Source organism: Vigna unguiculata, chromosome 8, assembly GCF_004118075.2.
Source record: "Vigna unguiculata cultivar IT97K-499-35 chromosome 8, ASM411807v1, whole genome shotgun sequence".
In the NCBI taxonomy this organism is placed as follows: Eukaryota; Viridiplantae; Streptophyta; class Magnoliopsida; order Fabales; family Fabaceae; genus Vigna; species Vigna unguiculata.
Genome location: NC_040286.1, coordinates 15,565,809 through 15,593,749, shown reverse-complemented (window position 1 = coordinate 15,593,749; position 27,941 = coordinate 15,565,809). Strand labels below are relative to the sequence as shown.

The 27,941-nt window shown below is 28.4% G+C and overlaps 1 protein-coding gene across 1 annotated transcript; it reads right to left on the bottom strand.

Moving 5' to 3' along the window:
- Positions 1-729: 729 nt before the first annotated feature.
- On the bottom strand, positions 730-27,941 carry LOC114194911 (casein kinase 1-like protein 3). Its single transcript, XM_028085316.1, has 14 exons — positions 27,866-27,941; positions 26,335-26,375; positions 16,245-16,314; positions 16,017-16,165; positions 15,710-15,805; positions 15,509-15,579; positions 7,139-7,200; positions 6,994-7,057; positions 6,782-6,866; positions 6,065-6,191; positions 2,513-2,619; positions 2,029-2,083; positions 1,342-1,403; positions 730-834 (listed from the first exon to the last, which is right to left on the bottom strand). Exons 1-14 carry the CDS (start codon positions 27,939-27,941, stop codon positions 730-732), a joined length of 1,170 nt encoding a protein of 389 aa, XP_027941117.1.

Here is a 27,941-nt window from a genome sequence, read left to right as displayed (position 1 = left end):
TCACCAAAAGACTCTACACTTAGTAGTGTTTAGCATTTGTGAAAGAATAAGACCAAAAACAACATCTAAAGGAATGTCCAAAATTTGTATAGTGATTAATCATTTATAAGATAAGAGTTATTGATCATCTTGTTCTTGATCACCTTTGACTTTAAGAAATGAGGTATTTATATAAGAGATCAGATATCAATTTTAACATAAAATTTTAAGGTTAATGTTCATGGATGATTTTTTTTCGATTAAATATGTTTTTGCTCCTTGAACTTTGGTGTAAAATTAGAATTCGTTATTGTTCAAAATTTTGATATATCTTGATTTCCAAACTTTAAAAACGAATTAATATATTCCATTTAACCTAATTACGTTAATTTTTTTGTGTTAAATAGATTTCTTGCGCTAGTATTTGAGTTGTTCACACCATTTGTCACGTTTCCCTTTCAATGTCATTTAAAAAACACATTTAACACGTAAAAAAAATTAACATAATTGAGTTAAAATGACTATATACATTAATTTTCAAAGTTTGGAGAGCAAAACGTATCAAAGTTTCACATAGAAAAAAGTCTCAATTTCAAGTCAAAATTTAGGAACTTAAAATATATTTAATCCTTTTTTTTTGTCATGAATTTTTTTTATTTATACAATTTTTTTAACTCATACTTAAATTTCTAAGAAAAATAATAAAAATTAGGTATAAGCTTCGAAATTCTAGTTGTGTAGTTCCCTTACCTATTGTCGTGTTGATGAAACTCGGCGAAGCCTTACTGGTTTTGACACATTTTCTGTGGAGAGTGTGGGCATAGCAATGGGCAAAGATGAACCATTGTTCACAATCTGCAAGAATTTTATTAATGTCAAAGTGTGATACTTCAGTCTAATATGTGGATGGATATAGTTAAATCAACAACTATAATCACATAGGGATATATACATCTAGAAATATAAAATGATAATGTAATTGTTATTGGCCCTATGAATTGAATATTGTACTTTTCATTAAATAAATCATCTCTGTAATGTGTGAATGCAAGATGTTTAAGCATTAACCACTGTGCACTCTATCAAATTTGTAAAATGGTAATTTGTTCCTTTGAGAAAGTATTTCACTCACAATTTAATCCTATAATAAATTATGTACATGGCATAGTTCTCAAATTATTAAAATTTCTTCCTTGTTGCTCTCCCTTTAAGGTAACAAAATGGGTCAAATTAATAAGTAGCTAACTCGTTATTTATGACAGAGGCAAGAAAACGATGGTAAAACTTTCAAGAGGAAAATACATGTTTCTGTGGTGGAATTTTGGTATTATGATTCTGAATATTAGATGTTGTTTTGAAAACCCGTTGATGATCAACATTGATTGATGGTCTTTCCACATCAAGTTGAGTTGAACCGTTGACTCCTGAAAAAGGAAATGATGCATCAAATTTATTCAATACAACAACATTCTTTCGTGAGAATTATTTCAGAAATATGTTGAGACAAATAACCACATTAACCAGTAAGCTTAGTATATCAAACGGCACTATACTTTCCCATTTTCAACAACAAATATTCTCAAAAGTCTGAAGTCTCACGTCGATTTTACTGAAATAAAATCAATTTATAATATATAAGCATATATCAATTCTATTTTACAAATTAATTTTCTTAATATTTTTAAGTTAATTTTATTAAACTTTTAATTGAGTCAAATTTAAAGTATATTTTTTAACAAGTATTAAAGTCATGAATTAGAATCTATTAAAATAAAATATTTACTTATGATATATAAGTGAATGTAAATTTAATTTTAATTTTATGAACATGATTAAACTTTTTTAAGAAAAAAAATTAATCCACGGAAAATAAACAACTGCAATTTTTTTTTTCTTAAATGGTTGTTATAAAATATCACCCTAAATTTTTAACTCATTAACCTCACGATGAAAATCGCATAACTTAATACAAAGCATCACGAGCTTTTGTGAAAATATCAAAATTACAAGAACTGATTCTTCATATACCTAATACAAGCAAGCAATTACCTTTATTATTATCCTCCTCCACTGGTTCAAGACTAGTAGGGACAGCTAGGGGAGCCTACAATTCCAAAATAATCGAGTGAGTTATTCGATAAAAAACACTACATTTAATTATCCTGTAAATGAAATCGAGAAAATCGTAATTAAAAGCAAATTTATAGAGATTCAGTTATGAAAAAGAAAAAAGTACTGCAAAGCATTGGATTAATTTCCACGAAACACTTTTAAGAAAGAAAAATTAAAAGAACTTCTTCAAACACTTAAATTAAGTCATGTATAAGTTGATTTTGACTTACATATAAACTTATTTACTTTTCTCCTTTTTCTGTACAAGTGTCTACCATAAACATCATTGAGATAAATTATACGTCAATATTGAGAATGAAGGTTTGATAATGTAATGAAAAATTAACAAAAATGGTGAAAAAGGAGATGGAGATTGGGTGCTTATAAGCAACAATTGTTTCAGAATGGCTTTTAAAATTACTGAACTAGGAAAGAAATTACTGACAATGGGTTGAGTTTGTGTCTTCTGTTGTTGCATCTGTTGATATTTTAGAATAGTCCAATCAAATAAATAGTCAGAATCGTATCCTGGTAAAGAAGATTTTATAACATTAGCAGAGAACACAGATATTCCACCACAATGTACGACACGTAACATACACCGACAGTGCAATTAATAAGTAGACAATGTAAAGAACATACGTAATCTTGAATATGACCTTCTGGAATATACTCTGTTAGCATTGTGTTAAAAGTGGTGCTAACTACATTGCCTAGACCAACATTATGTTAATTTGGTTTGAAACAGAGTTAAGAACTAAGATAAAAGGAGAGTTCCTTGCCATTAAGGCAGAAGGGATAACAAGGAGAGTATGATTATTAAAATTAATATTTCTTTATTAAAATTAATAAAGAAATGCTAAAAAAAATTAATGATAAGTACACATTACTACTTCATGAATCAACTTAATTATCTTAAGTTTTTTCAAGGCCCAAACCCACAATTTGTTTTATTTATAGTCCTTAATCTTACACAACACTAAATTTTTATTTAAATTATGTATTGCAACATACTTTTAGTTATTTTAGTTTATCCATTCTTCTCTCTTGGCTTTTGGGAAGAGGAAAATCAAACTCTACAAAGACAACGGAGGAAAGTTTTTATTATTTTTTTTTTCTTTTTGTAGTGAATATTTTAACTTTATTATTTGTTTCTTTTAATATGTGCAGCTAATTCATTTGGCTAAGGAAGTGCTATATAGAGATCGCAAATAAACCCGTGCCCGTGGGTATCACCCGAACCCGTTCCCGTTTTGACGGGAATCCCTGCTTTGACTGGGTATGGGTATGGGTATGGGTAATACCCGAAATTTTCAACTGGGGATGGGGATGGGGATGGGGATGAGGATATATATATACCCGCCCAAATACCCGTCCCCGCTTAAATTACTAAACTATTTATAATTTATTAAATAATCTAAAAAATATATATAAATAAATAATATATTTACACATAAAATATAATATAATATAATATAATATAATATAATATAGTATATATCTATAACTATATATAAAGGGGATTCCCTCTTCTGTGTCCACATTTCATAATTCCAACTTTACCCTTTATAATTTAATTATTTATTAAATTTTTAAAAATTAACGGTTACTTTTACAAGTTTTTATAAAATTATTTACTTATCTCCTTTTTCTTTTTTTCTCTTACTATTCATCAACAGTTATTTTTCTCTTATTTTCTCCGTACATTTTATTTTATTTTTTATAAATATACTTTTATTTTGTTATTTTGTTTATTAAATTAATAACATTACAATATCATCAATTATTAATATAATTCAAAAAATGCGTACACACAGGCGCGATAGCGCCTGTGTTTACACTAGTACATATAAATAAAATATACTTTTATATATATATATATATATATATATATATATATATATTTACACATATACATGTAATATAATATAATATAATATAATATAATATAATATAATATAATATACATATAATATATATACATAATAATATAATATAATATATATAATATATATAATATATACGTATAAAACAAATTAATCATTTAACTAGTGAGATCTTTTATAAACAAATTTATAACATTACAAATTTATATATTATTATATAATATAATATAATATATACTTAAAATAAATATATATCTATAAAAAAAAAAAAATATATATATATATATATATATATATAAACATAAGATATCCACACATATATATACATAGTAATAATAATATAATATATAATATAATATAATATATATAAATAATTATATATATATATATATATAAACATAAGATATCACACATATAATATATATATATACATAGTAATATAATAATAATATAATATAATATAATATAATATAATATATATATATATATATATATATATATATATATATATATAACATATTTCTCATTCTCTTTGTTTTTTGTTATACACTTTGTTTACTCTCTCAATTGTCTGGTTTGTTTTTCAAGATTTAATTTTGAAGGTAATTTTTCTTCTTCTTATTACATAATTTTTACTCTCTGTACATGGTTATGTTCAAATAGGTGTTCCTCAATTTCATTCTATGAAATAATTTTTAGGTTACACATTTGATTATCTTTATTTATTTATTTATTTTCATGAAAATGTTTGACTCTTATTTTGTAGCTCTTCTTTTTGTTACTTTGGTTATACACTTTTTTACTCTCTTTTAATTGTTTGGCTTGTTCTTTAAGGTTTAAGTAGATCTTCAAGGTACTTTTCCTTTTATCATAATCTTAATTATACATTTTTTTTTCCGTTATGTTATGTTCAAATGGATATTCTCAAATTTGGGTCACACATTTAATTATCTTTACTCCTTTATGATAATGAATCTGATGAAGAAGGTACATTATATTCTAGTAATTAAAATTTTTAATTTCAATTATTATATCATATCTAATTTTTCATTTTTTTTCTATGTGTAGGTGGATCGAATGCAAATGAAACCACTGATCATTTGTAAAATTAATAAATATTTTGGTTATTATAAAATTTTAGTAATGTGTAATTTTTTAGCTTTTATATAATTATTTGAATTTTATTTAGTTGTTATTTGATACTTTAATTTGAGATTTATACTATTATAATATTTTTCTTAATATTTGACATCATGAAAATCAAAAAGAGTATGTTATTTTAATATTGAATATTTTGATAGTATCATGATTCCGTTGGTGTGATTTTTAAATTTTTTTTATAAAAAATATTTAATTGATATATGGAACAATAAAAAATGGGTATGGGTATGGGTATAAGAAAATACCCGTTACCCGGTGGGGATGGGGATGGGTCAAAAGTTGTATACCCGTTGGGTTTGGGATGGGGATGGGGATGAATTTTTATTATGGGGATGGGGATGGGATCATGATACCCGTACCCGCCCCGCCCCGTTGCCATTCCTAGTGCTATATCTTTCCTTGTGAATCCTAATTTGGGAACATGATTTGTTTTCTTTTAACTAGTTAGATACCTTCATTGAACCTAATGCCTCTTGGGGCTTAATCACTCATAAATTTTTCTTTGTCAATTAGTTAGTTTGTCAACGCTTCGATAACTAGGATTAGGAAGTAATCAGCTAATTCTTCTATTATTTATTCTTAATGCTTTTCTAGATTCTTTTTCTATACGATCAACTGAGAATAACTCTAAAAAACCAAATCTCCATTACCAAAAGTAATACTCACTTATATGGATCTAATAATATGGATCTAATAGGGAATTTGAAATTCATACATCTTAAATGTTAAGCTTGAGCAATATAATTACGTATGTGTCGCAGACGCAGTCAAAACACACAAAACTAATGCTCAAACTCACAATATTATACAATCATTTCATTTCAAATAAAGTATACCACTACAATTAATGTTGGTGGGAATAATAAACTAACAAGAAAATTGATTTCTACAAGGCATAACTTGCATGTGATAATTCAAAGTCATACCTGCACGAGTGAACAAATTACGAAACAGACGCCTCAAAAGACCATAATCTGGTCGTTGATCAAATGTCAAAGAGCGACAATAATGAAAGTAAGAAGCAAACTCCACAGGATATGACTTGCAAAGCACCTAAGAAGATAAAATGTAGTTATTAAACTTATATGCATAAGAGAAAGTTCAATAGTAAAATCTTCTCAGGATGATGATGACTTAAACATTAAACCATTGATACCATTTCTTTGAAAAGAAAAAAATCTTGATTCGAGAAATTTACTTACAAATTTTTTGTGGCGATAAAACCCGTAGAATATATTAGTGGATAATTTTAGTTACAAAATATTTATCTATCGGTAATGATTCGTGAGTAAACCATAATTATTTAAGGATTTTTATTATTATCTATGAATTTTGGCGATAAGTAATTATTATTTTTCTTGTTGTTGCGAGCCTTCAAATCCAAGTAGTCGTGTTTTTCTAATTCTTATTATCATTTTCCTCTTTTTGCTTCCCACATTTTAACATTGCTTCCCATTATTCAACCAGATAAATAAAGTAAAAAAAATTAAAATATGGAGCTGGAAAGGAAAATCTACACCAAAATAAAATCCGTTCCAATTTTTGAAGTAGTTGTGGTCCATAAATGCATTGTATAAATTGTTTATACACTACTTAAGAAAAAGAATAAGAGGTGGTAAAAGTGAAAATGATTATGAACACACCTCAATGGGGGTTGATAACTTCTTTTTGCATATTTTATCATACTTTTGTCTTTTGGTGGCTGCTTGCAAACCTTGCCATGGAAGACTAAAAAATTTCAAGAACCAAGTATCAAGTCATATATAGTTGAAAAACCTATGCAACTAGTATCTAAAACTTTTCATTAAATCAAGATTCATTTTAAGATTACATTGTTCAATAGGATTACACATACCTTCCTCTTAAAAAGTACATTAAAACATAGCCAAGAGACTCCAAATCATCTCGACGACTTTGCTCTAAGAAGTAAAACAAAAATTGAGCGAGATTGTAGGTTACAATCTATAGAGAAAAAAAAAAGAAAAATTCTTTGTACTTACCAATTCCTGAGTGAGTATTGTAACTTGCATAACGTGCAGTCCCTGTTAAACCTTTATTCTCTCTGGATGAAATTATCAGTGTAAGAACAAGTTTTAAGTAACAATAATTTGACTTGAAATATAAACCTGATTTTTATCCCTAATTGTCTTAGTTGATAAAAAAATTATAAATATTACTAGTATGCTATAAAGAGACATTCTAGAAGCATGTTTATAAATATCTCTTTAGGATATAGGTCTAAGGTAGGATGTAGAGGAATCTTAAATACTTAAGTATGCTATTATTTGTGGAGAAATTTCTAGAAGGCATTTGTAGCCATGAAAAGGGTGGTTATCCTTGTAGGGGCGAAGCATAATGGATTTGGGGTTTATGGTTTAATAGTGATTCCTTTGGTAGAAAAAATAATCTGTGAACCCTTTTTATTAAAATATTGTTCTGAGGAGGGATTGGATTCTACACCTTGTATTCACGTTATTTCTATTTTATGTGATTGGTGTTTTGTGGAATATGAAACAAGATTGGGGAAAACGTTAATTTTTTGTGTATTTTCAAGTTAGGGGTTTAAATATTCATGAAACTATGATATTTGACGTTATTTTTCGTATTCTAGAAGCGTCAGGTTGTCGCTTGGCGAGTGCCTTGGTCGCTGGACGAGTGCCTTGGTCGCTGGACAAGTGCCTTGGTCATTGGGTGACTATGTCTTTTTCTAATGTGCGCAGTTTTAGTAAAATTGACTTTCCCAACTCATTTACTGTTGGATTGAGCTTAAATTTGGACATTTGGTTTATAACATGCTATTTTGTGGTTTGACCGATTGGATAGTCGATTAGATATCTTTAGCTTGAGAAATGTGTCACGCATTACTACAGTGATTTTGGTTTTGTGATAATAAATTTTCTTAGGGATTTTGGTGTAAGAATTATGGTTGTGTGTTGTGCTTGATTGTATGGAATTGCAGGTACTTAAATGTTGGCACTCACTTATTTGGGATGAATACTATTTTGTGATATATGTATGTCATGGTATGCATTTATAAAGTATGAGATTAAATGAAATCTTGTTATGTTGAGTATGAAATGGAAAACATGACTTGTTCTGTTGGTGGTGGATTAGCATGAGACTTGAATTATTGAGATGGCATGTGCAAATTGTTGGTAAAAGAGTTTCAAGGGAAACTCTTGGTGATGGTGGTTAGTGTATACCTTGATATAGGAGATGTCTAGATAAAGGAAGGAATCCTGGACTCTAATAATCGTTCACGCTCATATGGAGCAGAATGATTTATGTGGTGAGAGTGGCAGGAGGTCCTAGTCTTGGGACATATTGGGCCCAAGACATTAGAGGATTCACCATGTGTGTGGTTGGGTGATAACCCCTTGCGTCTGGACTCTCCAGAGTTTAGAAACTAGCAGAGGCACATACTTCCTTTAGAATTCTATATCAAGAGTATGATCTGGATAATCGAGTCAAAGAGTCTTGTATTTGTCTGCTTTCACATGATTTGGGTGCCTACTGCTTTATATGTTTACAACCTGATTTAACATTTACTTGCTCAATAATATGATTAAAAAAGTTTTACTCTAGCTTACCCTGTTTGTTTGGTGTATGTCTTCTGTTTGGTTTTTCCTTTTGCGATGATCATCAATTAATTGGTGTGAGCAGATGTGGAAACCCCTAGTGGTCATCAGGATGATGGGAGTGTTGCGGTTTAGATGAACCATGCTTTGGTGCTGGCTCATTAGTGAGCCCCTTTTTGGAAGAACAATAACTGTGTTGTAATTCTCTGCTCTATGGGCAATTCTTTTGCGTACTGTTAGCTTTTATGTTCTGTTAGTGGCCATTTTTTTGTGCCTTAACTTTCATCAAGTATATTTTGGATAACGAAATAGTTAGTACATGTATGCTTCATGTTGTGTGCTCTTTTATATTATAATCATGGGATGTCACACAATTCACAAGCTAATTATAATTTTTTATTCATAATGGCAACTATTTTAGATACCGATAAATTTTAATTTATAAATTGATATCTAAATTATACACTTAGTGACTAATTATTTTTTATCTCTAAATTTGGTTGTTATTTAAAGAATTTCTTGTAATGAGAGTTTTAAATAGTTTCTTTGTTAGCTCTTTGCATTCTAAAATATTTTCTTCACTACTAAAATTTCATTCCAACAAATTGACATCAAAGATCTTATCTAAAATGAGGACTATATATGGAGTTAAATCTCAATTCTTAACAAAAGCAACTATGATATGGAGCATCAAGATGAAGGCTCTCTTTACTTCGCAACGAGTTCAAGAGATAATTGTGATAATTGAGGCAAAGGATGAGAATAATCTTTCTCAATTTCAAAGGAATGGCTTTAGAAACACAAGAAAATGAAGCATGGAAAAGTTGTCAAACTTCATACAAGGGAAAGTATTTAGTAAAGAAGAATGTAAATTTTTTAAAGAAAGTAAAGTTGTCTCGACTATTTCTAGAGTCTAAAAGGTCTCTAGTCAACTTAAGAGAAATGATGAAAGGATTGATGGTGTAAAAATTATGGAGAAAATTATTAGATCATTACATATAAAATTTGAACATATTATCAATACCACCGAAGGAACAAAAGACTTTGAGGTTGTGAATTTTGAGCATCTTTCTAGCTTATTTTGAGAACGTGAATAAGAGAAGAAAAAGGAAGGGATCATGGAGCAACGACTTAAGATACACATTATATAATTCAACTAACAAAGAATATCATCACAATAACTGAGGCCAACAAGGAAATAGCCCTAGTCGTGATTGAGGACAATGAAGAGGTCATTATAGAGATTGAGGACAAGAATGAAGTTGGAGATTTTATAATGATGACAACAATTTCTAAAAGGGATGAAATTCAACAAGAGGTTGTGGGCAAGACAACTCAATATCAGTGTATGACAAGTAAAATGTCAAATGTTACAACTGTGAGAAATTTTCTCACTATGCTTTTGAATGTAAAGCACCTAAAAACTGTAGAGTTTAAGAGAAGGAAATTATTGAAGGAACAAGTAAAGAAGGTAACACCTTGTTTATTGTTTGTATGACAATAAATGGTGTGCAGATAGAAGTCAATACCTAGACACCAAAGCAAGCAATCATATTGCAAAAAAAAAAAAAGCATGTTGTAGAGCTTGATCTCACAATGTTTCCTTTTGAGATGAATCCAAGACACAATGATGAATATCACCCACAGGGCTTTTCAGCTTGGGCCAATGGCCTGGTCCATTTAGTTTTTCTTTGTCATTAAATAAATAATCATTTTGGGCCTTATACTTTTATTGGACCATTCTTTTGTGCTATCTTTAATTGTCTTGATTCTTTTTATGGCTAAGAGAATACAAGAGGAATGGGCCTTAAATGCGCATGCAAGACCCAAGATGAACTTCACATGGGCCAAGGAAGATGTGAAGACCTAGCCTAGGACACTTTGCTTGTAAATACTAGATTAGGATTTTATTTTGGGCTTTGTATTTTGGGCCCAGTAGAATAGGGTTTTCTTTGGGCCATGTATTGGGCCTTAGAGGAAATTGGGCTTTAGAAGTAATTTTGGACCAAAAAGGGGAATTGGGCCAAATGGGCCAAGAGTAGTGTGTCTACTCTAGAAAAGCCTAGAAGCTTCTCAAACTTGCTCTCCAAGGATGAGAGTTAGCTTCCCATGGCAAGACAAGTGTGACTTGCCAAGCAAGTCACACCTCCTACATGCTCCTTTTTGGCTCCAAAATTCAACTTTCTAGACTCCTTTTTCCCTCCACTTTTTGGAGATTCCTTGGTCTCATTTTAGCCTATAAATAGAGAGCTTAGGACCCTTGTATTTTCATTCATGAATATAGTAGAGAAATTTTGTTGAGATGACTCCAGACTCCTCTTTTTTTGTGAATCAACTTAGGCTAGAGATCTCCTTCTTGGTTTCCTCTAGCCCCCTTCCTTGAGTGTTGGCCCAACCTCACTTGAGAGCTTCTCCAAATACCATTGCCGCACCACTTCTCCTCTCATCTTCTAACTTCTGCACCTTCATCCTTCTCCATGGAAGCTTCATCAATTCCGCATGGCTTCTCCTAGGTTTCCTTACTCTTGAAGATGGACTCATCACACAAGTGAAAGGAAAATGTAAATTGTTATTCATTTGAAGAATGGTGATCATATTTTATTACATTAATGAAAATAACATTTTTAGTGAAAAATTATGACAACGTCAATGTTTTGTTAAGAACTTAAATACAAAAAACTTAGAATTGGTAAAACACGAAATAGTTGCAACTGACAAACGTTGACCAAATCATTAGTGCATGTGTATCATCTGACAAAAGATAGAACATTATGACAGGTTTCATTGTGTCTGATAAGTAATTGAAGATCAATTAGGCAATAAATACAAATTAAGACTTCTAGTTGACATGACGCAGAGAAAATTCTAAAACTCAAATCTAAAGATATAGAAAATGTCTTCAACATTTGTGGTCAAAAGATTTACACCCAGATTTGCACCCGTACGCGCAGATACCTGACCCGCTATACTCTAATTTAAATTAAAAAAAATAAAAAAAACATTATTATAACATTAACACATTGATTTTGAATGAGTTTTTTTATCAATTAGTTTTTTTTTTTAATTATTTCTTTCTAAATTGTCATTCAACATGCACTTTGTTTGAAATTTATGAATGTTATGCAATGTATATTTTTTTTTAATTTATGGTTAAAATATACTTTTAAATATTAATTTTTTCTTTTGTAAATACCTGCAGGTACTAGTGGATATCCATAGATATTAAATAAACTGCGGATATTCGCATAACAGATACTCGCACGGATATGAATATGAGTACTAGGCAAATATTTATCCATCAAGTAGGATATGGGAGCTACTATCCGTACCTTACCCGCCCCATTGACATCCCTAGCTAGAACCAGAAAAAATATTCTATACACATGGTCTATACAAATATGTTTAGAAAATAATTTAGAATGGTATGAAGACATAACTAGAATTTAAATAGATTAATATTTATAGAGAACGTTATAAAGAAACACTTGTAGTAGATAAGGTTATGTTCAACCTGTTAGAATTAATTCACGGATTAATTATATTCTATATGTGACTCATTTGAAATATTATGATGGTCCAAATGTGATTTAATAAAATATAAGGACTTATTGATTATGGAAAATAAACTTATGGTAACCAACTTGATGGACATTGGTTAATAAAGAGGTTTTGGTTTTGTCTCTAGTCATAAGTTTCTTTCACAAAGTCATCACGAAAGTGTGAGAAGAGAAAGAAAGGCAAAGAGGTAGATTTGGAGAAGAAGATTGAAGAACCTATTAATGTAAATCTCTCATGGATCAAATCATGATTTATGTATATTAAGGTGTGAGAATCATGAATCTTAAGATCCTAAAGTAGTTTAACAGAATGAATTAGAAACATATGAAAACTACATAATATGCTACATATGGTATCAGATCATTTGTTGTTAGATTTGTAATTCTCCCATTACTTTTTGTTCCCAAATTCTTTTTTCCCCAAATTAAGTTAAACCCTAATTATGAATCCAGTTATTCCTCTATGAAATTTGTTTATGAACACTAATTATTAAATTTAGAGATTTTTTATCTTCATTGCTAATGATTCAATATGATGTTTTACTACATTACATTACTTCTTTCACTTGTGGTGTTAATAAGTGCATTAATACAATTCAAGAACTGAAACTAGTACGTTGCTTGAATTGGATCAAGACTAATGACGTTGAAATCGAAAGTATGATGCCCTTGTGGTGTTGTATTCGTGCAGTTTAATTCCAATTGGAATTGAATGAAAAAGAAAAACGCACATCTTGTTACATGAATGAACCTTGATTGGAATTAATGGATTTGAGCAATTAGGATAAAAAATCATGTACGGGAATTGAGAACTAATGATCTTGGTCTATTAAGTGAGACTAAGACGTTTCTCTCTAATAACTTTGAAATGAAAGATATGGGTGAGGCATGCTATGTGATAGGAATATAAATATTCCATGATAAATCACAAGGATTGTTAGGTTTGTCTAAAAATACATACATTAATAAAATTTTAGAGAGATTCAGAATGGATAAATATTTAACATCTCCCGCTCCAATATAGAAAGAAGACAAGTTTAGTCTTATGCAATGTCTAAAGAATGATTTGGAACAAAAACATATGGAAGATATCCCTTATGCATTTGTTGTTAGGAGTTTGATGTATGTTCAAACATGTACGAGGACAGATATTACCTTTGTAGTTGGTATACTTGGTAGATACCAAAGTAATCCAAGACTGGATCATTGGAAAACTGCAAAGAAAGTTTTATTATACCTACAAGGAACAAAGAATCACATGCTTACTTATAGAAAATATGATCACCTTGAGGTGAATGGGTATATAGATTCAAACTTTGTTAGTTGTATGGATACAAGAAAGTATGCATTTGGTTTTGTGAGAGGAGAAAGAAAGACAAATAAATAAATTAGGAAAAGGAGATTGAAGAATGCATTATTGTAAATCTCTCATGAATCAAGGTTAGTATCCTATCATGATTTATGTATATTAATATGTGAAAATCATGAATATGAAGATCCTAGAGTAATTTTCTATAATAAATTAGGAACATAAGATAACTACATAATATCATTAGTGCATTTTGGACTTTCTAACTCGAGCTTTATGCCTCGGTTATAGCAAAAACAAGGCATATAAACACGCGGTGGTAGTTTTGTAATTTATGCATTATTTTATGCTCAGTTACTAGTTAACTCGAGGCAGAAATTAGTCTTATGCCTAGGTTCTGATGGACCTAAGGCCTAAAGCCTCTCCAAATTTTCGACCTCCCCCCACTTGGAATTTTTGAATTTAAAACAAAAGCTTTATGCCTCGGTTGTTACTGACCCAAGGCAATAAAGCCAATTTATGCTTCGGTTGCTATGACCCGAGGCAGTAAAGTGTCAGCAATTTTTATTTTATTTTTTGGACTCGATGGCTTCAAGTCTTAGTTCCCGAGGCAGAAGATGGTGATATGACGCAGTTTTCAATTCAATTAAGGCAGAAGGTGGGATAAAAATCTCCAAAACCAGAAACAGTCCATCTACTTCCTCTGATGCGCGAAAACCCTATCCCGCTTATTTCCCTCTTTTGTCCTCTATATGAGTTTCATTAAGGAGTTGGAGAAGTGTAACAATGGAGTGGCTGACAATGTTGTGATAATGGGTTTGTGATGTTGTGGTGTTTGTGACTCTGGTTGTAATGGTTAAGGAGATCTCATGGAGGCGCTATTATGTGGTTAATCTCATGATTAGGGTTCACGATGGCTTAGTTCAGATGTTGCAACGTTGAGTTTTCTAGCATCGTGGATGTGTGTTGGCTAGGTTCGCGGTTCATCTACGTGGAGGAATCCATGGTGCGTTCTGGATCATTGGGTTCATTCTATCTTGCTACAATGGGATTTTGGTGAAGACCTGGTTCATTTTGTGAGTGCAGTAACATGAACGGAGCTATATCAATGGTGGTTCGAAGGTGCTGCATCGTTCTCAATTTGCTAGTGGTCGCGCTTCTTGATCTGCTCTGCCAACACTGTTCCAACGTGGTTCGTGTGGTGAAGATGGTGTGGAAGGCGGAATGGAAGGCCAGAGAATAGGAGAGAAAGATCATTTCTACATTTTTATTTATTTTTAACGTATATTACGCCTTAACTGAATTTACCTTAGGTCTTAAACCAATGTCAAATGACCAAAATAATCGTGATAAAAACTCTGCATTGGTGTATGTTACACAAAAATCCTAAAGATATGTTCGTGAAAAGTCACTCGTATATATGGAGTTGTTGTGAATTTGAATCAAGCCGACAAACCTAAAAGTGATAAATTATATAATTACTTTCTTCCAAAATTATAGTCTTCTCTGAAATACTTCCTCCAATACCAAATTATCATTGCAACGTAGCTAAATTTAATCTAATAAGGCACAAGTAATTATAAAAATAATGTAAAGATAAAACAATTATTTATAATGTCATAAACTCAAGTCGAAAGGCTTCTCATTTTAAGCAATAATGCATTTACCTTTATAAATAAATTTCTTGCAACGTTACTATAGGGCCAAGTATGAAAGTCTTAACAGTTATAAACTTCTTAGTATACTGAATAGTGTATATAAAATGACGCATGTTATACCGTACAGAGATAAAGGAGTTGCTAATCTATTATCACTTTTCATATACATTTTACTGAAATTAGATATTTCAATTAATGAACCAAAATATAATCTGAACAATAAAAGATTAAATAAAATAGTGAAGCCAGACAGAAAAAATACATGTACCTGTAAGGGATATGCTTATTTGTGATGGGATCCTTGTATCTTTTTGCTAGTCCAAAATCAATCATGTAAATCTGAGAGTATTATATTACACCAATTATATAGTAATTAAAAGTTGAAAGCTAAAGAAAATACTAATTAAGTAAATAGTTTATTCACATAGCAATTAAAAAGAACAAAAATACTAATGCTAATGAAGAATACCTGATTTGCTTTCTTTCCAAGACCCATAAGGAAGTTATCAGGTTTGATGTCTCTATGCAAAAATCCTTTGGAGTGTAAATATTCTATCCGTGTAAGCTGTGGTCAATTAAACAAAAGCAGGTTTATCTTTAATTAAAAAAATATAATTTTGTTTTTAATTTCTAAAAATCATACTTATTGTAACAACTAATTAATTACATCATAATTACATAAAAATTGTTACAATAGCATACAGAAAACTAAATTGTTTGCTTCAATATGCAAAGAAAACAAATAAACAAGATCATGAAAACGAATGAGTGATTACCATCTGATCAGCCAACATTAAAACTGTTTTGAGTGATAATTTATTCCCACAGAAGTAAAAGAGATCTTCAAGACTTGGTCCGAGAAGTTCAATAACAAGAACATTATTGTCCCCATCAGTGCCACACCATTTCATTCTTGGAATTCCACCTTCAGTTCCATCACAATCTATTAACACAACACATGCAAACTTTTGCAACAGCATTTTGAACTAATTGTGTTAACTTACTTCCTCCTTGAAGAATACTATATAAATTGGACTCATACAAGAGCTGTGGTTGATTTGTTTTCCTCTTCTCCTATAAATCAAGAAAAATATTGCTTTTAGAAACCCCTACTTCACAATATCTAAATATAGTATGATAAAAATTGATGGAAAAGTAGGGGTAGCAAAAACAAGTTTAGGTATGAGGTATCTTATCATCCCGTTAAAATATGACTTATTGGCAAAAACCCCTCTGTCTATTTTGATATGTTTTATCTCATCTTTCAATTTGATAGGTTCGAGAAAATTTTTAAATATAATTTTTTATATTATATAAATTTGAAAACACAAATATATAATAATATTATAATTTAAATTAATATTTATAAATTAAATTTAAGTATTAATTCTAATAAAATAATTTAATAAGATTATAATTATTTTAATTTATTTAATTAAATTATTACTTAAAATTTTGAAAATATTAACGGTGTACTTTTAATATATATATATATATATATATATATATATATATATATATATATAAAGTGTAACCTTATTTTTGTACACATTTGTTACTATTTTATTTTTTATAAATTATTTTTTTTATTTTACTTTTTTAATTTTATAATTATTTTTAAAATTATAAAAAATATTAATTTATATATTTTTATAATTACAAAAAGAGTTTCACTGTGTTTAGATCGAAAAAAACTAATTGATAACTCATATTTGAAAATTGTTAGACTAGTTTATTTAAGCATTAGTATTCTTAACAATTATGCATTAACACAGTGGATAACTGCAGTCTATGAAAGTGTGACAAGTAACACTGTTAGTGTTATATGACAAAACAATGCTGCGTATCATTGTTATTACCAAGAATCATTATTTTTATTTTAATTTAGTCTTCAATTATGTTTCGTTGATTCAATTTAGTTTCTACACATGTTTCTTTGATTCAACTTAGTCCCCACACATATCTCTTTAATTCAACTTAGTTCCCACATATGTTATGTCTTTATGATTCAATTCAGTTGTCACATATGTCTCTTTAATTAATTATTTACTTAATTAATATAATTAAATTAAATTAGATTTTTCAAAAGCCAAACATGAATTACCTTTTTAACATATAATATATTAGTTGAAAAAAATTAATTCACCATTTAATATTAATCGTTGAATTACTAATTATTATTTAATACATCAATTTAATTTAATATCGTACATATTTGTAGTAATACAAATTAAATTTTCTTTATTTTATCAAGTTAATTACATTTTTCAAAAGCCAAACATTAATTACCTTTCTAATATATCATATATTAATTGATAACATTTGATTCATTATTTAACTAAATAAAAATTAATCATACAATTTATATATTATTATATATCAGTATAATATGTATATAAATAATAAATTTGGTCTCAAATTTAAGAGAGTGATAATATTGCTCTATTTTGAAAAAAAAATGGGATTACATTAGATCAAAAAGACATATGTAGGGACTAAATTGAAAAAAAGAGACATGTGTGAGGACTAAGTTGAAATCAAGACAATGACATCTAACCGTGACAATGACACTTGACAGTGACAATGACATCTAATCATGACAATGACACATGACCTTGTCTTACCATGTGGCACTGACAATGCCATATGTCACACTAGGTACTTGACACGTGATAAAATTGTTTATTTTGAAAAAAAAATTAAAAAAAAATGGACACGTGACACATTGTTAACATCCTTGGATTTTTTTTTTGAAAGGGACGTAATTGACACACTTTCCAAAAGTTGGAATGGAATTGAAACATTTTTAAAAGTATAGACCAAATTGACACATTACCACCAAAGTGCGTACTATTCGACTAATTAAACCTAATAAAAAATGTTTGTCATGTAAAGCACTAAAAGATTTATTTGCCAAGTAGGTCAGAGAAGTATTTTAGCTCGTAAAAAAACTAGGAGAAGAGATAGTCTTTATTTATTTATTTTGCATGTTTGCATGTTTTAGTATCTATTATTAATTTTTTATTAATTTAAAAATGTTCCAAAATAAAACATAAAATATTAAAATGTAAAATAAAAAGTACATAAGAACTAAATTATAGAGTTTCTTGATCATAACACTACAAAATAGATTTTAATTATAAACAAATGATTATTTAAACTTAATTTTATATAAATTTAAACACGATATTATAATATAGAAAACATCTTTAATAATATATATTGTGTACTAAGTACCATCAAATTGAGTTTTAAAATTACAAACAAAAAAGTAGTGTAAAGATAATTGTGAATCACACCATCTAAAGATAAAGAGAAAATAACACAAAATAAAAAAGTGTCATGTGTATTAGATATTATCATTCTATTACAAGTCTATATCCAGATATCTAGTAGCATGTTTTTCTTTTTTATATAGAGGTATGGGACAATACTTAATTAGAAGTACTCATGAATATCTATCTAAATTGAATTGAAATAGTTACATGATTGTTAGATCAACTACTAATATGAGTCTAATACCAATAGATACTTTAGCTCGGTAGATGCATCTAGTCAGAAAGCAATGATCATTGTTAAAACCTGTAAGTTATTAGATACTACAACTAGATGTTATTGTCCTAAAAATAATTTCAATACACAATATCCTACAAACTACACTTCGTACTACATTTTCTTTGGGTTAACTATGTTTTTAGTCTCTGAACTTTTACATGAAATTGGAATTCGTCCCTATCTGAAACTTTGATACATTTTGGTTTCCAAACTTTAAAAATGGGTGAATATAGTTCATTTAAACCAATTACATTAAATTTTGTTTGACGTGCCAAACATGCTTCCTTTTAGACATTAAAGTGAGAATGTGTCAAACAGTGTAAACAACTCAAATGATAATGAAACACATTTGACAGGTCAAAAACTTTTAACTTAATTGGGTTAAAAAAACTATATTCATTCATTTTTCAAGTTTGAGGACAAAATTTATCAAAATTTCTAATAGAACAAATTTCAGTTTCACATCAAAGTTGCGTAACTAGAAACATACTTAACCTCTTTTTTTTTGCTAGAATTACTATCAAGAATCAGTGTTCAATAAGTCAAACCAATGTATGAATTTACTTTCATAAAAACTCATTTCTATGAAAACATTTATTGGATTCTCCTGTCGATCTTCTTCACTTTAATCATTTTCTTTGTATAAACATACTGATCTTTGGCCAACCAAGCTATGTTTTGGCTAAACATAGTGCATTCTGATTATCTCAAAAAATGAATTTCTTCCCGTAGTGACACCCAAATTGTATCAAACCCTTTAACCATATCCCTCATTTTTTACCTCTGCCAACCATATTTATGGTCAATAAAACTAATGTTCCTTAGAGAGTAGTTTTCCAACTTTCTAGAGACCTCCAAGTTTTGAAAGCATAACTAGTACTAGATTATCCAATGTCCAGGTTTACCACAAAGTGAAAGTCTGCCACACACATTGACAAAGTTGAAGATAATTCCTATGTCTTTAATCAGCTTTATATCTTGAGATCCATTTCATTATGCCTACCAATATTCATTCTTAGGTCTACTTGTATACCTACTCACTAGACTAACAGTTTGATAAGGTGTAGTCTAGTGTCCATTATCACATGCATTAGGCTTACCACCACACTAGGAGCATAAGACATGGATCCCTTACCTCATTTGTCTACATGGTGTTGAGCTATAAAAATACATATAAATGTTGTCAAAGGTGTGTTTATGACTTCAACTCGTCCATCCCAAAACATCTCATCAACTTATGAATGTAGTTCATTTGACACATAAAGAGCTTCTTTTGGGTTCAATTTTTGTTGATTTTGATCCCCAAATCACCTCTTCTATGCTCATATGCTTTATTTCAAATTTATTTCCTGGTAATGAATGAAATCATTTGATTTCTAGCTTATCTTAAGATATTATCAGTATGTCGTCTATATACAACAACAAATATGTGGGCCCATTGTTCTCCACCTTTAAATGATAGATGCATGGATTATAAGAACCTTTGTCAAAATCTTGAGTGGTGATATATTGATCAAATATATTATATTATTATCCATGAGATTGTTTGAGTCTATACAACGATTACTTCAACTTACACACTTAAACCCTTTACCATCGACCATAAAATCTTTTGACATAAAACCTCTAAGTGGTCATGAAGAAAATTTGTTTTCACGTATAACTATCCAAGTCCCCATGGTTATTGCCAACCAAAGCAAGTATGACCCAAATGTAACCATATTTAATCACCAAAGAGAAAATCTAATTGTAGTCAACACCTTCCTTCTAACTATAGACATGGGCTACTAATTGAGTCCTGAATTAGATGTAATTTGATACAGACATGTTACTCAGTGCTTTACCGTTAAAATTATATAAATGCTTCATCAATCAAATTACCATCAAACACTCTCACATTACCACTAACTACCATCAAACATTAATGTAGATTATTCAATAAATACTTGTTCTTGATGGTCCATTTCGCACCCAACAATACTTTTGGTCTCTGATGGTCTTGCCAGCTCCCAAGTCTCATTTCAATGCAACGATTTCATCTCTTCATGGATGTTCAATACTTTTTGATATTTTCATTTTATTTTATTCTAAATTTGATTTGTAGTATCTTAATATAGAGTTTATGTAACATTAAATTCTCTTTCTACCAATTATATGATCATTGCAGTTGGGCACCAAAAACACCATAAAAGAAATGAAGGGTAAGCTTATTTATTTTTATAAAGTCTTATCATGCATTTGCCAACGTTCTTGTAAAGTCTTGCATTTGCCATAAATTTTCTCTGCAATAATTCATGCATCAACAACAACATTCCCCTTATCCCAAAACAACCATCCTTATCCCAAAATCATCACCCTTATCCCAAAACAATCATGACAAGGTTAGTTCTTATCAATCCTTTAAGTCACGGTACTATTCCATATTGATCCCACTAATAAGGAATCTTTTTCGACTCTCACCACCTAAACCTCGTTCTCTATTTGAGTATGAAAGTTTAGTAGAGTCGAGATGACATACCTTTAGAATCCCCACACAATTGTATACACTATACAATATGACACTTCATTCTCACCACCTAAACCTCATTCTCTATTTGAGTATGAAAGTTTAGTAGAGTCAGGATGACTTACCGTTAGAATCCCCACACAATTGTATACACTATACAATATGACATTTCTCCTTTGAAATGACCATATTCATACAATTCAAAACATAATAATACATTCATATCACAAGATCTGATATATTTTTAGCATTCAAGCCCAGGTTCTATTTAACTCGACATACACCATCACCGCAATGTCCTCATCTCATAAACTCTTATCAAGCCATAAAAGGAATTCATAGAAATCTCATACCATAACTCGCAATCACAACATATATCAAAAATACCAAATTCAATATCATTTATATAATTCACATCCTCGTCATCATTACCATTTCAGTTATAAAGATCACACACAAAAATACATGTACAACAATTCATCATCAAAATATAAAACATCTAATAACTAATTCCAATCTAGCCAACACACAAATTATGAATCATATTAAAATTTGGAACTTTTAAAATTTAATAAGCTTATCTTACCTTAAAAATAACCTTTCCCAAAACTAAAGGTCCCCGACTCAATAGATTGAGCTATTCCTAATTAGAGAATCTATTTTAAATTTTTATTGTTCCAAATTCTCCTTACTACCTCAGATACTCAATATTGTTGGAAATTTTTGGGATCACCGAAACACTGGAATAAATGGTGACCTGGTAAATTTTGACAGTTGATTTGAGGTGCCCACTAGTGGCCTATGCATATTGTGCACATTGATAAATTTTGTTTCTTTATTGTTATCCTTTTCATTAACCTTACCTTTAACGAATTTCCAACTGTCATTCACATGTTTTCTTATTACTTCCATTAGCTCGTTGGGGTTGGTATTGGCTCTAAGTTTAAGTTTATGTCTAAAATCGTGGGAGAAATGGAAGACATGTCCTCAGATGGGTGTGTTAGCATCAAAAGTGAAGGTTAGGTCACCGGTGGGATGAAGAAAACAACATCAAACTTCATGTATTAAATTATAGTCAACTTTGATGTTGTTCTCTTCGTCCCCACTAGCGACCCAACCCTCACCTTTAATGCCACACAGTCATCCACAAACATATATTTCATTTATCGCACGAATCCATTAAGAAACTCAAACTTAGAGTCAGCCCCAACCCTAGCCAACTAAAGGAAGTAATGAGAAAATAAGTGAATTGTGGTGGGAAAGTCGTTAACAATAATGTTAAAGAAAAGGATAACGGTAATGGAAGAAAATTTAATAGTATGCTCAATACATATAGGCCAACAGTGTGCAACTCAAATCCATTATGAAAATTTACCAAGTCACCAGTGTATTCGATGATCCCAAAAATTGATAACAACATTGAGTAGTTGAGGTAGTAAGGAGTAATTTGGACTGATAATAATTTCAAATAGAGTTTCTAATTAGGAATAGCTCAATCTATTGAGCTGGGAAGCTTTAACTTTGAGAAAGGTTATTTTTAAGGCAAGGGAAGCTTATTAATTTTAACAAGTTCTAAATATTAATATGCTTTATAATATGTGAGTTATTAATAGGATTGGAATTAGTTATTAGTTGTTTTATGTTTTGGATGATGAATTATTATACATGTGTTTGTGTGTGTGATCTTTATAGTTGAAAGGATAGTGATGATGAATATGTGAATTACATAAATGATATTGAATTTTGTATATGTAATACATGTTATGATTTGACTAAGTTATGATAAGAGATTAATATGAATGCTTTTTATGGCTTGATGAGAATTGATGAGATGAATACATTATGGTGATGGTGTATGTTGGGTTGAATAGAACTTGGGATTGAATGTCAAAAATATATTGAATCTTATGATAAGAACATATTATTTTTTTGTGAATTGTATGAATATGGTCATTTCTATAAAGGCTCTATATTGTATAGTGTAATGATACATTGGTGTAGGGATTTCAGCGTGAAGTCATCCTAACTCTACTAAATTCTCATACTCAAATTGAGAATGAGGTTTTGGTAGTGTAGTGATAAGAATTAACCCTATCTTAATGATTTTGGGATAAAGGTGATGGTTTTAGGTAGTGGTGTTAAAGTGAGACAACCAGACTTACACGGATTGACTCATCACAAGTTGAGGACTTTTGTTTTGAGATAAGGGAAATGTTGTTGTTGATGCTTGAATTTACTACAAAGAAAATTTATAATAGGTGCAAACTTTACAAAAACATAAACACCACATATATGCATCTATAGAACTAGAGTCTCATGTGTTTATTTGTGTCGAATGTTGAGTGATGAGTTGAGTGATTAATGTGTGAATGAAACCTAACATGTGATGAACATATTAATACCAAAAGACTACTAATTTGGAATGTTATAGTTTGGGATGAATAATTGAATGCTCCTTGCAATTACAGAAAATAAAAGTAACTAGAAAAAAAAATAAAATATAAAAAAAGTTAAAATTAATTAAAAATTAAAATTAGACTGAAATGTATTTTTCTTTAAATATTGAATTATTTTATTATAACTAATAAAAAAATTTAATTTATAAGTATTAATAATTTAAGTTATAATATTATTATATATTTTTTATATTTATAAAATAAAATAATATACATATTTAATATTTTATTTTAATGTTTAATTTAAAATAAAATAGGATGACGAATCATCTTAATCTACATTTAGTCCTTCAATTTGATGGACTAGAGATAAAACGAACTAAAATGAATTAATAAAAAAAAAATCTAACTTAAATTTGGACAAACTAAATTGGACCAACCGTTATATTTAGAGGTAATATTTTTTATAAATAACATAATAAAAATAAATAAAAGATTTGAACATGAATACTTTCGGAAATACAATAATGTTTTGATTTTTTTTTTTTTGTCCTTTTGCTATCTGTTGTTAATTTGTTTGGTTAAATTTAGAATTGATACGACATCTCAAGTGAAACATCAATTTAGAATTGATACGCCATATCACTCTCAATATTAATTTTTTTTTATATTATAGATAATATATTAGAAATTAATGATATTAAACTAAATATTTTATTTTTTTATATAACACAACATGTCAATAAATAATAAAATATAAAATTAAGTATAATAAAAAATAAAAAGATTTATTAAAATATTTTTTATTTTTTCTTTCATTTTGTTTTAAGTTTTTTTTTAAATTGTTCTCATCTTCCATTCTCATAAGTTTTTTTTTTTTAATTTTTGAAGAGAAAAAAATATATATTATTTTTGCTCTCATTTCTCATTTGTTGTCTTCCATTTTTTAGAAAATAAAAAAGAAAGTAATTCTCTCTTTTTTTACTTGATAGTGAAATAATAGTTTACTTATTTATTTCATGAGCTTCTTGTATATTAATTCTTTATTTTATGAACATAGAAGAAAAAGTATTGTACCATGTGTTATTTTATAATTGAAATTTAATTATGGTTTGATTATCATCTATTTTTCTTTAAGTATTTATATCTTTCAATTTTTTATTAGATTATGAAAAATTATTTTTTAGTCTTATTTTTATATAGATATATTGATGAAGAATAAAAGAATAAATTCATTTTTTAGAGGTTATAAAAGAGAAGCTCCCCATGAAGATGTAAACAGGTTAAATTCAACTTCTTGAGATATTCTAGAGGAACCATTTCTTAAACTTTCAACTTGAACATTTTATTATTGATGAAGATAACCATTCAAATTTGAAGAATTTATCAATCATACTTGAATTATGTCAATCTTTGGTAAGGACAGGAAAGTCAAAGACATTCTACTTGAATGATCGTTTAATTTATCTTATTTTAACTTTTCTTATATCTGCAGCTATAATAGAAAGATGATTTTCTATAGTGAACATTATCAAAACAAGATTGTAGAATAATGGAAGATGAATTTCTTGTCGATAATATGATTATTTATATTTAAAAAATAAATAGTTGAACATTTTAGTTCTGATTTAATTATTGATGAGTTTAGGGATTTGAAAAAACGAAGGACAATCTTTTCGATATGTGTAATTTCTTTTTTAATTATCGTTATACTAAATTATGTCTTCATTTTTGTATTAGTGACAAAATTTAATATATAAATTTTGGGTGTATTATTTTGGCTCTCCCAACCATGCTAGCCAAGATCCATCACTAAAAATGTTATATTTGTAAAAGTACTGAAAAATTATATATTTAGAGAAACTATAATTAAAAATGACATATTTATTGGGATGAAAATAAAAATGATTAATTTTATCAAAACCAAAAGAAAAAAAAATATTTACAAAGATCAAAAACAAAAGTCACCTATTTACTATACTAAAATAAAAAAAACAGTAATAACAAAAAAAAAAATCTAACCATTTTCCAACAAGGAATATCAACAATTAGAAAAGACTAATGGTCAATGATTTATACATGTAATAAAGATCAATAATCACTTTAAGTTGAAGAAAAATCAAATTATGCTGACTCTTTAAGTTAAATGAAAAAATTGATAAAATATATTAATGCTAAAATTGATTAATTTAGCCATTTCTTAAACAAATGATTGGGGTTCGCAAAAATACCTATGGTATTCAACAATCATATAGCAAATTAGAAAATTTTAAGCAAAGAAAAGTTTTAACATATTATTTAGCACAAGCAATAAAGGGGTTACATTTTCATTTGTCTTGAAGGAGATGGATTAATAATAGAAATTGAAATAAAACACTTCTGTTTTACGAGAAGAAAACGTTATTTTACTTATAAATACTTTTTTTTTGTAAAAATTTACGTTCAAAGTTTAATCCTAAATCCTTAAATAAAAAACTTACTTTAATCGGTTTAAATACTAATTGTGCCTTTGGGCCTATTTTATTTCAGTTTTTAGCACCAACCCTTACGAAAAATAAATAGGAAATTAAAAACAAAGAATGCCGGAAATGGAAGTCAATAAGTTTGCAACGACGAGATAAAGGAAATAAGACTCACCATTTTGATGGCTACGATTTCAGAAGTATCTATATGCGACCCTGGAAATAAAACATATACAAGTTAAAAAGATAATAATAATAATAATGATATTAATAATAATAATATTAATAATAATAAACCAAAACTATAAAAGCTAGTAGATATATTTTCTAAAATATTATTTACTAAATTAGTTCTTTAAAAATAAATTTTATTTATTTTAATTCATTAAATATTTTATTTTTATTAACTAAATTCTTTAAGAAACAAAGGGATAAATAAGTTCTTTTTTATCTCAATTACGAGTAATATTTTAGTTTCAATCCGTTATTCGATTTTTTTTTTTTAATTTAATCTCATTTTCTTTTTAAAATAAGTATACTATCTTCCCTTTGACTATAATCACATTACAACAATGGTAATATACAGGGCGGACCTTGCATGTGACTACGGGGAGCCACGGCACTCCAAGCTTTTTAATTTTTATTTTTATATATATTTATTTGTTTTTAAATTTAAATTTATATATTTATGTATTATTTTTATAGTTATATATATATATATATATATATATATATATTTATATATTTATATATATAAATATATATATATATATATATATTTATATATTTATATATATAAATATATATATATATATATATATTATTTATATATTTTTAAAAAATTAAATAAAAATTAATTTGATGGATCTTGATTAATAAAAGATTAAGGTTTTGTATCTAATTATAAATTTTTTTTCAGAACAAACTATTAATAAAATATAAATGTAAAAAGAAAGATAGATTGAGAACTGGAGATGGGAGAACAGAGAGATCAAATAACTCATATTTAGAAGATCTCCTAAATTAGTATCTTAGTATCCTAGTATGATTTATGTAGGTTAGATTTATGATTCTTCCATGATATTTCTTCTAAATTAAGTTTTTCCTAAATTAGTATGAAAAATAACTTGATTTTAGGGATTATTTTTTGAAATTGACATGATCACTAATTATATTTTTCTCAAATTAGTATACCCTACATTATAAAATGTTGTGATTTTATGTTTTTTAGTGCATAGAATGAATTAGTTGAATAATCTTGAATTGAACTAGAAATTAGAATATCCATTTTGCATGAATTCAATCAATTAGAAAGATTAAAAATTGAGAAGTGCGAATTGTAATATGAAAATGTTTTAAGTAAAAGAAATATTTTTTTTAGTTAATAAACTGTATATAAAAAAATTAAATTGACATCCCTAAATTTTTTGTCCAAGTTTCGTCACTAGTAATATCTAACATAAATAATATCAATTAAAATTAAACTGTGAACCAAAGTAACATGATCAACAAATGTCATATAACATTCAACTATTACCATTAATTTAACCGTAAGATTCATGTTTTTTTTTTATTTTTTTTTAAAAAGAAGAAGCTAGGAGCAAATTTAAAATATCAAAAATTAGTAAAAAGAAATAAAAAGAATTATCATACACCACTAAAAAACCTATTTAAGCAAAAATAAGTAATAACAAAAAGTTTCCTACCAATGTAAATTTCACCAAATGATCCGCTCCCAATTTTTTCACCGATTTTATACTTCCCTCCAAGGATTCTCGCCAT